Raw genomic sequence first — 12,095 nt, 5'->3', positions numbered from 1 at the left:
AGTGGGCTCAGAGCATCTCCCTGAAAGATTCCTCTTTAATGGGGATTGGCCTGTTTGTGATTTTCTCGACCTTAATGGTGGTACTCCATTTCGCCATTGTTGCTCCTAGGAAGTTTGTCACTGTCGGATTGACCTTGTAGATCTTCAGGGTCTCTATTAGCCAGCTATGAGGTACGGAGTCGAAGGCCTTGTGGTAATCGATGTAGGCCGTGTATAGGTTGGGTGCTTCTTGAAAGCTTGCTCCATAACTGCGGCATCTATGGTTAATTGTTTCTTGCATCCTTTGCTCCTCTGCTTGCATCCTTTCTTCTGTTCAGCCATTATGTTCTGACTCTCTAAGTGGTCTGATATCTTCTTAGTTATGCAGCTGGTCAGGATCTTGTACATCGTTGGGAGGCGTGTGATTGGTCTGTATTTCGCCGGGTTTCTTCTGTCTTCATCTTTAAACTTCAGATATGTGACTCCTTCAGTGAGAAACTTCGGGATTGTCTCCGGGTGCCTTATCATCGAGTGAACTACTCTGCTAGGTGCTTCTTGTACCAGTAGTTGTGGATGTTATTATTATTATTATTATTATTAGTTATATGGTGCAAGGAATCCTGAGGCTTATGCTGCACAAGCCAAAAAAAAAAAATTCTCGAGTTACCCTGTGAGAGAGAGAGAGCGAGAGAGAAAAATCAGAGGTATTAGTATTAGTATTAGTATTAGTAACGGCCGTATGGTGCAAGAAAGCCTATGGCTTATGCTGCACCAGCCAAAAAAAAAAAAAAAAAAAAAAAAAATCCGAACAAAACAATGATAAAAACAAAAATTAAATAAATAAATAAATAATAATAATTAATAAATAAATAAAAATAATAAAATGAAATTAAAAATTAAATAAAAAGGAAATTAATCCTATCATCCTATGCGCTTCCCTTACCCGAAAGTACTATCCAGATGACCTTTGAATTTCCCCAAACTGTCGGCCTCTACCACCCATGAAGGCAACTTATTCCAGTAATTTATAACTCGCTGGCTAAAATAAAACTTCCTGCAGTCCAATCTAAACATTTCCCCGCGTAACTTGAATTTATGTCCCCTAGTTCTAGCATCATTTATAATCTTGAAAATTTTGTCCTCATTCATTTTATTGATGCCTCTCAGAGCCTTAAACACCTCAATCAAATCTCCTCTAAGGTGTCTAGTTTCCAAACTCTGCAACCCACATATTCGAAGTCTTTCTTCATAAGGACGCCCTTTTGCCGATCTCACCAGGCGAGTTACCCTTCTTTGCACCCTTTCAAGAAGCTCGATGTCTTTCTTTAGGTGCGGTCTCCATACTTGAACACAGTATTCCAAGTGTGGTCTAACATAGGCCTTATATAATGAGATTATCACGTCCCTATCTCTACTTGCAAAAGTTCGATAGATCATCGATAGGACACCATGGGCCTTCCTTGCAACCTGTTTACAATGCTCAGAGAATTTCATGTCTGACCGTATCGTAACACCCAAGTCCCTTTCCTCCAGTATTGAGTTTAGTTGAACTCCACCAAGTGAATAAGTTATTTTGGGATTACTGTTTCCCAGGTGTAATACCTTACACTTTGTTGGATTAAAGCACAGCTGCCATTTTTCTGACCATTCTTGAAGTCTATCTAGGTCTCTCTGAAGAAGCTCAGCTTGACAGTGATCATTAACTACTCTACCAATTTTAACGTCATCTGCAAATTTAGACATCACGCCCTCTATCCCTTCATCAATGTCGTTTATGAAAATTAAAAACAACAGTGGTCCTAATACTGATCCTTGGGGAACCCCACTTCTTACATCAACCCAATCTGAGGAATAGCCATTTATCACAACCCTCTGCCTCCTGCCCTGAAGCCATCCTTCTATCCATCTAAGGATTTTCCCAGTGATTCCAACCTGTTCCAGCTTATAAAGCAACCGCTCATGTGGGCCTGAGTCAAAAGCTTTGCTGAAATCTAAATAAACAATGTCGAAATTATTCCCTAAATGCAGCCGTGAGTGACCCTTTCGAAATAGCGAACCAGATTTGTTAAACATGATTTTCCCTTTACAAAACCATGCTGAGTATCCTTGAGAATTTCAATTCGATCCAAATGATCCTGAATTCCGCCCTTGATCAATGCCTCCATGATTTTCCCTACTACTGAAGTCAGACTGACAGGTCGATAATTTCCCACTTCACTTTTAGAGCCACCCTTATGTATGGGAGATACATTTGCACTTTTCCAATCCAAGGGAATCTCCCCAGAGTCCAGTGATGCTCGCATAACCAGCCTCAGTGGTTCAATGCACTCGCTTGCCGCCTCTCTCCAGATTATAGGGTATATTCCATCAACTCCAGGAGCCTTACTAGTCTGTAGGCTTGAAAGTTTTTTCATTAAATAATCTTGCGAAATTTCAATATCATTAATTACATATTTTTTAACTTCGCTCCCACAATTTCCCATTGCCACAAAAGGCTTTTCATTTGTAAATATCGAAGCAAAATAACTGTTGAGTTCATCTGCAACGGCAGCTGGTGTATTTATTACAATCCCCTTTCCCTTACGTAAAGGTCCGATCTGGTTTGTCCTGCTCTTCTTGGCATTTATATATGTGAAGAATTCTTTATCCCCCCTCTTTGCTCTGTTTGCTAGTGATTTCTCATAAACTGCCTTTGCCTGTCGAACCTTTTCTGTGGCTCTATTACACATCACCTTGTAGCTGTTATAGGCTTCAGTACATTTTATTGCTCTGTAACGTTTCCATGCCACCTTTTTCTGCTCAAGTAATGTGGCAACTTCACTATTCATCCAACTTGGAACCCTTCTCGTGGAGTATTTTTTTAATGGTATATACGCATTCAAGGCATCTGTGATTAATGTTTTAAAAGCGTACCACAGTTCAATTGTATTCATTCTCTGCGCGATATCTACCCAGTTAATAGAGGCCATGTAGTACCTTAAGGCATCGTAATTTCCTTTTCTGAAATTAAAACCCATTCCTTTGCCTTTTACTTCTGCTACCTCTCTCGTCATCATCCACCGTAGAACTCCGTGATCACTTCCTGCTACTGGTTCCTCTACTGTCAGCCCTGTTATGTCATCTGATTCCTGTGTGATGATGAGGTCTAGGATATTCTTTTCTCTAGTACTTTCCCTGACATGTTGATACAAATAACAGTCATCTAGTTGATTTAAAAATTTTGTTCCCCATGTCGAGTTTCCTTCCCATTTACTCCAATCAATTAGAGGCAAATTGAAATCACCCATAATAAGGCATTGACGCTTACTTGCTCATTCCATTTGCATGTAGAGGCTTTTGTCATAGTCTTCACAATCACCTGGTCTGTAGATTACGCCTACTCGCATTGTACCTTTGTTTCCAACTATCTCACACCATACAGACTCTATACTAGCATGTGAAATGTCTGAATCTGGGAAAGCTATCGTCGCACTCAGGCTGCTTCTGATAAGAAGCATTACCCCACCACCCCTTCTATCTACTCTATCCTTCCTAAATACATTATACAAGCCGTACTGAAACTCATCATCCCCAATTTCCGGGTGGCACCACGTCTCCGTAAGCCCTATTATGTCCGCGTTACTTGTTTTAACCACCAGTTCGAATTCGCTCATTTTATTGACGACACTTCTAACGTTACTGTATAAACAATTAAGATTTACTGTTCTTGTATATTTAACAACCCTAACACAACCCTTGAAGTTTTTTAGGCTCTCTTCCCTGATATTAGCTACCTGCTCACGTGAAACGTCTTTGTCCCCAGAACATCTAGATAATACGTCCAGTTGGGGTAACAGATAAGAACTCTTAAGGTATGTGCAAGAGTTACATTGACCAATATTATCAGATAAACGCGTGTCAGTATTACCCACATCCCCCCTAACTAGCCGTTTCCCTGAGCCTTTAAGGTATCCTCAATAATACTGGCAAAAACCTTTGCACCACCTTTGTTTAAGTGTATCCCGTCTCTACAAAACAAATTCCTTCTACCTACAAGTGTGGGCCATGCTGATAGAAATTTACCCCCTAAAGCCTTGCAGATTCCTTCAAGTCTTGAGTTAAAGGAGTTGGTAGAAAGGAATCACCAAGAAAGAGAAGAATGATGATATCCAGCTCAGGACCCTGGGTTTACCAAGCCCATACTCACTAGATGTGAGCCCCTGAAGTCGAATTTTTTGTGCCTAAAGAGGAAGTAGTTTCTTGCCTGCCCCTCAACGGCCTGGGTAACGCAGTTGGTATAATCCTACCATGTGGAAAAGACCTGAGTTCGAATCAGTGAATCGCAGAATTTTTTGAGCCTTTTTTCACAACGTGTGTGGGTTAGTCCGTCTCAGGCTAGAGCAGTGGTGTTTTTTTTTTTATTATTTCTTCCCAGTAACGCTGGTTTATCTCCAGCAAACAGAAAATCAACTACAGAACACATGTAGTTTACAGACATATTATATAAGGTGCAATATGGCCTGAGTTGCTGATGCACATAAAACTAACCAACCAACCTTTCTCCAACATCCAGATTAACATCATATAGCCCCAGGGGCTCACGTCTGGTGAATATGGGCTTGGCACACCCAGGGTCCTGTGCTGGATATCATCATTCTTCCCTTTCATGGTGATTCCTTTCTACCTCTCTCTCTCTGGTTAATAGGGAAATTTTTTTTTTTTTTTTTTTTTTTTGGCCGGTGCAGCTTAAGCCTCAGGCTTCCTTGCACCATATGGCTAATAATAATAATAATAATAATAATAATGATAAAATGATACGAGATTACAACCGTGTAAAATTTGTGATTATGAAGGGGAGTTCTCTTTGTATTTGGTTTAATTAAATTTGTTTCATTTAAAATGTGCTTCCATCAGAGGATAGGTTTAATTTAAATGACCTTAAATAGCCTGATAAAACATTAGTTGTGCTGGTTATAGCTCCCAGAACGACTGAATATACAAACTAGTTGAGGGGTCGCTGAGTTAGTCGTTCTCAGGAGAAGGTACCATGGTTTATTCTCCAGGAAACTCTGGTTTTTCGTCCAGCAAACAGAAAATTGATTTCAGAACACGCAGTTTACAGACAATATACACGGAGCAACATGGCCTTGGTTGCCGATGCCACTAAAATCTAATAACAATAGCAACAACAGGTAGAGGTCCGCTTAATAGTTATTTTCAAATTTATCATCCACAGCAATGAAAAGGTTTATTATTTTGATAAGTTATCTTATTTTTTGTGAATAAATGTTAATAAAAGCACAGAAGACTAGAAACTGGAGCTTGCTCTGACACCCCCTTTTATCCATGCTAATGAAGCTAAAAAACACTTCCAAAGCATGGTTTTGTAGCTATTTGCTGTATCTACGCTGTGAGGAGTCAGTTTTAGAGTGACAAGCTGCTGTTAGCTAAACTTACTGATACTTAATCGATATAACATTTAATCATTTATGGCATCGGCTGTTATTACAAAATAAACATAATAATAAACAAAATAAATAAAAATTAGTAATAAATAAAAAAAAAAATACAAAAATTATTTACTCTTATTTTGTTGGTGCTATTGTGGTAGCGCCATGACTCAGTAGCATGGTATCACTGAATCCATGTACAACATTAATAATTATTTCGTGTCCAGGTGGCATTTAAAACATCATATGCCGACAGAATTCCAAACGAAGGTAAGTACAGAGTGAGTGTTCCATAACATAAATATGTCTTTGTTAAGGAATCACTACAAAAGAAATGGAAGAAGAAATGCCAAAAGAAATGAAAAAAAAAACAAAACAAAAAAAAACATCGTTCTTCTTATTTACCCTTAATTTAAGGTAAATAAGAATGGCATGGTCTATCACAAGCTTGGGTTCCCTAGCACAACATTATTTGTTTTTCACATCATTTTCTCATTTTTGGAAGTTTAGAACTGCGGTGCAGCTGTATCATAGGATGATAAGCCATTGAGCTTTTCTATTTTGATGTGAAAACTTTGAATGTAAAAGACAATTTCTTTTGTCTTTGTCAAGTCCTGATAATCGAAGTGAGCTCAAAAAAGATAGTGGAAATGTTCCGAGTTTCATGTGAAAATGTGCAGGAACATTGATAGGAGAGAGGGACTTGGCAGGTTAGCCATTCTGGGTTCGAATATCACCAGAAGCGTATGTTATGGAACAATGGAAAAATTAAAGGAAATAAGCTTCCGCTTCCAGTTAATCGAACATTCGGCCGAACGTTTATCCCTCTCAAACTATCATATTTCCCTTAAATGATAAATATAAAGAATGTACAAATTGGAGAAATAATGAGCACTTCAACCTGCTTGGAGTGTGATCTGCCTTTAATTTCTTAAAGAATTTTCAGATTATGTTCACGCGTTTTGCACTAATTTCTGTACCATTTCTTCAGTGGTACAGGAAGTACTGTGTAAAGACAGTCATAGAGCAATTAATTTGATTAAAAATATTCACAAATATAAGTAATTATATGTTCTATATTGTACCCTCAAGCTAAGAGTAAGGTTTCCTGTGGCCAATCATAGTTTGTTCCTTGGGGGGAAGGGTTATTCAGAGAGTTGTTGTTGTAGGGTTTTAGGAGCGTCAGCGACTAAGGCCGTATTAGTGTATCTATCTGTAAATTGCCTGTGTTCTGTGGTTTATTTTTTGTTTGCTGAACGAAATGCCCCAGTTTTCGGGAGAAAACACTGTGCAACCTCTCCTGAGGCTGACTTACTCAGCCACGTTGTGAAAAAGGCCCAAAAAATTCCTCTTTTCATCGACGGGACGCGAACTCATGTCTTTTTCACCCGGTGTGGGGATGACAGCGATTCTGCCAACTGTGCTACACACACACAAGGACAGTGTTCAGAGAGATAATAGGGATTAGGCATCCGTTTGGCGGCTAATCTTCATAAGCGTTTTAATTGTGTGGGTGGGTTTAAGATTACGTTATCAAGGGGGTATGGGGTCATTAACATATATAAAGAATATTTAAAATCTGTGAAGAGTGTAACAACTGAAAATATCGTTGATTGAGCGTTAACTTGGGGGGGGGGGGGTAGGTAAAGAGAAAAACTGCGTAAAGCCCTGGTGCAAAGTAAAACGTTTTCCGTGTTGATGTACGACGTTCATTATATAAAAAAAAAAAAAAAAATTGACAAATAATAACTGAATTTACAAAGCTGAAACCTAAATGAAAATGCACACTAAAATATTGGTCATTAATTGAATTAATTTAATCGATTAAAATTCAAATTAAACTTTAACTTCAAAGTTTATAATTCAAATTTTATAAGAAGGTTTCTGATTAAAGTAATTGGTGGCCATCATCAGTATCACGTCATAAAATAGTAACGGCGTTTGTTTTCTCATATAGCGGAGTGATTTAATTAAGAATATTTGTTACGTTGTAAAGGAAGCGAACTTAATTCAGAAATTCGATAAGTTAGTTACTCAGGTAACGGTTTTCGTTATTATAGACACAGGTGTCGAATTTCAAAAACGTATCAGAACTTATTGTGCAGAGTTATAGGGAACTTTTTTATTGTGTGTGTATCACGGTACTTTGTGATAAGTAATCAGCAGACTCTACCCTCTTAATCACTACTGGATTCTTTGATAAGGTTTTTTAACTTAAAACGTCTTTTATTCGCACAAAGCTGAACATTTAATAGCTAGCTGTACTTTTAACGAGTAGCCATAACTCTGTTTGGCTTAGTAAAGGTTTCGATTTCGAATTTAACTTTTTATGTATGATAACGACTTTTAGAGATTTTTCGATTGCCAACTGAAGTACGAATTGAATTTGGTTATAATCCGAAGTTGATTTTCATACATTATTTTACTAGTTTCTTTCCAACAGTTACTTTATTCACTGTGGATTTCTTTTAGGAACATTTGTTGTCATGAACTGCGAGAAGTGTGGTACAGAACTCGTTGCCGAAAATTACGACGAACACTTGAGTCACAATTGTCCAAAGCGTCCTGTGAAGTGCTCAGACTGTGGAAATGAATTCCAAGAATGTCATCTTCAGGTATGTTTAAATGAATTTGTTATCATTAATTAATTAATTTATGTTGTTTTTTCAAGCCACGATTAGTGATGTCGCAAAATTGTATAATTCCATAAGTTTAACTTTTATTTTAGTTGCTTAACAGCTTTTTTTGGTTAGAGCACCCCTTTGTTCACCCTACCAATCTCTTTGCCCTTCTCTTACCCATCTCAGCAGTTCTGAAATTTAGAAGCTTTTTTTAAAAAAAAAAAAAAAAAAAAAACTTAAGGCATTTTAGTGTTTTGGATGGAAACAAAAATTCACTTAATTCATTATAAATAAGGTCAGGAAAGCCAAGGCTGTGTATGAGAAAGCAGTGGTTAAGAGAGCAAAGAATGGGGACAAGGAATTTTTCATGTATGTGTATACAAGAACGTATGAATATTATTCATGTATGTGAATACAAGGAAGGAAAAAGGATAAACTCCAGATTAGGGTACCCCATCCAACATGGCAGCTAGCAAAACAGTGGAAAAGCAGTGATTGACTAGTTGTGACTCTTCCCACAGCCCTCCTGGGTTGATATGCCTAAGGTGTTTTTACCCCCAATTGCCACTGTTTTTAGATCGCGAACTCATTTTCCGATTCAAAAACAGCAGGTGGGGGGGATAAACCCCCGACCTAAGCTAAGCACTCCCTCTCCTTGATGACACAAATCAATCAGAAAGAAAATGCCTCCACAATAATCACCCAATCAAAGAACTAGACTGTACAATCACTCCGATCTACAACCACACCCATCTGTCATTCACCACCATCTTTCCTCGCCATGTTGGACGTGGTACCCTAATCTGGAGTTCAGCCGAAAGAAGCTATTCATATTGTACCAACTGTGTGGTACTACACTCAGGTTGGTAGAGAATGAAAAAGACCTGGGGGTAATTGTGCAACCAGATATGAATGTTTCTGAGAATGGTTCAAGACCCCACCAGATCATGGGGTCTTGTCAATGATATATAGGAGTTTTGCTAGCAGGGATAGGAGGTGATTCTCGGCAATGGTCAGGCTATGCCTTGAGTACTGCGTACAGGTCTGGAGGCCTCATTTTATCAAGGGTGTAGAGCTGCAGGAACGAGTACAGGGAAGGGCAACAAGATTGCTGAGGGAAACAAGGGGGGCGCTCCTACCAAGAAAAGCTTACGTTCTGCAAATTGCAGCATCTAGAGACTGCGAGGTGATCTGATTGAGGTGCATAAGGCCTTGAATGGTTTCAGCAGGTTCAATGCTGATTGGATTCTTCCTCTTGTTCAGATTAGTGGACATAAATTCCAATTGAGGAAAGACAGTTGTAGAATTAATGTGTGGAAATTTGCCTTTAGCCAGTGGGTAGTTGATTGCTGGAACAAACTTCAATCTGTTGTTGTGGAAGTTATAGCTTAAATTCAAGGAAGAACTAGACAGAGTTTTGGAGCAAATGGATAGGTGAAATGGGAAGGTTTTTTTTGGCTGATGCTATATAAGTTTGTTTTCTGGAATCATATGCCTCTACTACTGCTAATTCTTGTGCACTAGGTGTGGGAAAGTCTATAGGAAATAATTTTGACATTGTTTATTTAGATTTCAGGAAAGCTTTTGACTCAGTCCCACATGAGCGGTTGCTTTATAAGCTGGAACAGGTTGCAATCACTGGGAAAATCCTTAGATGGAAAGCAGGATGGCTTCAGGGCAGGAGGCAAAGGGTTGTGATAAATGGCTATTCCTCAGATTGGGTTGATGTAAGAAGTGGGGTTCCCCAAGGATCAGTATTAGTACCACTGTTGTTTTTAATTTTCATAAACGACATCGATGAAGGGATAGAGGGCGTGATGTCTAAATTTGCAGATGATGTTAAAATTGGTAGAGTAGTTAATGATCACTGTCAAGCTGAGCTTTTCAGAGAGACCTAGAGAGACTTCAGGAATGGTCAGAAAAATGGCAGCTATGCTTTAATCCAACAAAGTGTAAGGTATTACACCTGGGAAACAGTAATCCCTAAATAACTTATTCACTTGGTGGAGTTCAACTAAACCCAGTACTGGAGGAAAGAGAATTTGGTGTTACGATACGGTCAGACATGAAATTCTCTGAGCATTGTAAACAGGTTGCAAGGAAGACCTATGGTGTCATATCGATGATCTATCGAACTTTTTCAAGTAGAGATAGGGATGTGATAATCCCATTATATAAGGCTTTTGTTACAAAAGCCTTATATTTGGAATAGTGTGTTCAAGTATGGAGACCGCACCTAAAGAAAGACATCGAGCTTCGTGAAAGGGTGCAAAGACGGGTAACTCGCTTAGTGAGATCGGCAAAAGGGCATCCTTATGAAGAAAGACTTCGAATATGTGGGTTGCAGAGTTTGGAAACTAGACACCTTAGAGGAGATTTGATTGAGGTGTATAAGGCTCTGAGAGGCATCAGTAAAATGAATGAGGATGAAATTTTCAATATTATAAGTGATGCTAGAACTAGGGGACATAAATTCAAGTTACGTGGGGAAATGTTTAGATTGGACTGCAGGAAGTTTTATTTTAGCCAGCGAGTTATAAATTACTGGAACAAGTTGCCTACATGGGTGGTAGAGGCTGACAGTTTAGGGAAATTCAAAGGTCATCTGGATAGTACCTTCGGGTGAGGGAAGCGCATAGGATGATAGATTTAATTTCCTTTTCTTTTATTAATTATTATTATTATTATTATTATTATTTATTTTTTTTTATATATATATTTTTTTATCATTGTTTTATTCAGGGTTTTTTTTTTTTTTTTTGGCTGGTGCAGCATAAGCCATAGGCTTTCTTGCACCATGCGGCCATTACTAATAATACTAACCCAGCTTATGTTGCAGATGAATTGAACAGGTACTTTGCATCTGTCTTTACTGATGAAAGACCCTTAAAAAAGTTTATTAGAAAAACTTTTGAGCATAAAGCCAATAACATTTCCAGAGTTGGTGCCTCCGTAGCCAGTGGGCAGGAGCGGCAATGCATAGCACATGCTTCTAGATTAGACTGGGGTTCGAGCTCATGACCAGCAAATACGGATGATGCAGAAAGGTCAGAGAATGACCACCTCATATTCCCGGAGCAATATGGCCTTAGTTGCCAATGCTCCTATAAACTAAAAAATAAAATAAAATAAAATAATTTCCATAGTTGATGATATATAACCTGTAGTTTTGAGGGAGAGCACTATGGGCTGTATTGAACCATATTTGGACTCAGGGGAGATTCCCTTGGTTTGGAGAAGTGCCAATGTATTGCCATTCCATAAAAGCTGTTTAGGAGAGAAGTTTGTAACTACAGACTGGTTAGTCTGACTTCAGTGGTAGGGACATTTAGATATAGCATTCTGAAGGACACACAACATGGCTTTGTTATGGGTAAATCATGCTTAACTAATTTAGTAGGCCACTTTGACATACTCATGAGCTGGATTCAGGAAATAATTTCAACATAGTTTATTTGGATTTTAGCAAAGCATTTGACTTGCTCCCTCATGAGCGGTTACTGTATAAGCTTGAACAGGCTGGGATTAGTGATAAGATTCTAAGATGGATTGCTGGGTGGCTGCAGGGCAGAAGGCAGAGGATAGTGATTAATGGATATTCTTCAGATTGGTGTAAAGACAGGAGTGGATCCCTCAAGGATTGGTTCTTGAACCACTGTTGTTTCTCATTTTCATAAATGACATCGAAGGGAGAGAAGGCATGATGTCAAAATTTTCAGATGACATAAAGATTGGCTCCTTCAGGATGACTTGAGCAAACTTCAAAGATGGTCAGAGAAGTGGCAGCTATGTTTGAATGCTGCTAAATCCAAGGGCTTACACTTTGGAATAGCAACCTACAAATAAATTATACACTTGGTGAGGTTGAATTAAAAACAGTGGAGGAGGAGAGGGATCTGGGAGTCGCAATACGGGCAGATATGAAGTCTTCTGAACAGTATAAACAAGCAGCCAGGAAAGCTCATGGTGTCCTATCGATGTTTATCAAACTTTATCCTATAGAGATAGAGAGGTCAAAATCCCACCGTATAAGGCAATTCTGAGACCAAATCTGGAATATTGTGTT

General features: G+C 38.6%; 1 protein-coding gene across 2 annotated transcripts in view; it reads left to right on the top strand.

The window, feature by feature from the left end:
• LOC150079995 (uncharacterized) overlaps positions 1–12,095 on the top strand; it is a 113,199-nt gene that overhangs the window by 38,093 nt on the left and 63,011 nt on the right. For both annotated transcript variants that reach the window (XM_090382343.1, XM_090382342.1), the window contains exon 2: positions 7,881–8,023. In XM_090382343.1, coding sequence (XP_090238469.1) covers positions 7,895–8,023 — 129 coding nt within the window. In that variant the 5' untranslated portion in view covers positions 7,881–7,894. The remainder of the gene's footprint in view (positions 1–7,880; positions 8,024–12,095) is intronic.

The sequence above is a fragment of the Mastigoproctus giganteus genome, chromosome 10 (genome assembly GCF_048544385.1).
Source record: "Mastigoproctus giganteus isolate SK-2022 chromosome 10, ASM4854438v1, whole genome shotgun sequence".
Taxonomy (NCBI): Eukaryota; Metazoa; Arthropoda; class Arachnida; order Uropygi; family Thelyphonidae; genus Mastigoproctus; species Mastigoproctus giganteus.
Note: the sequence above shows the minus strand (reverse complement) of the source record. Positions and strands in the feature narration are given on the sequence as shown.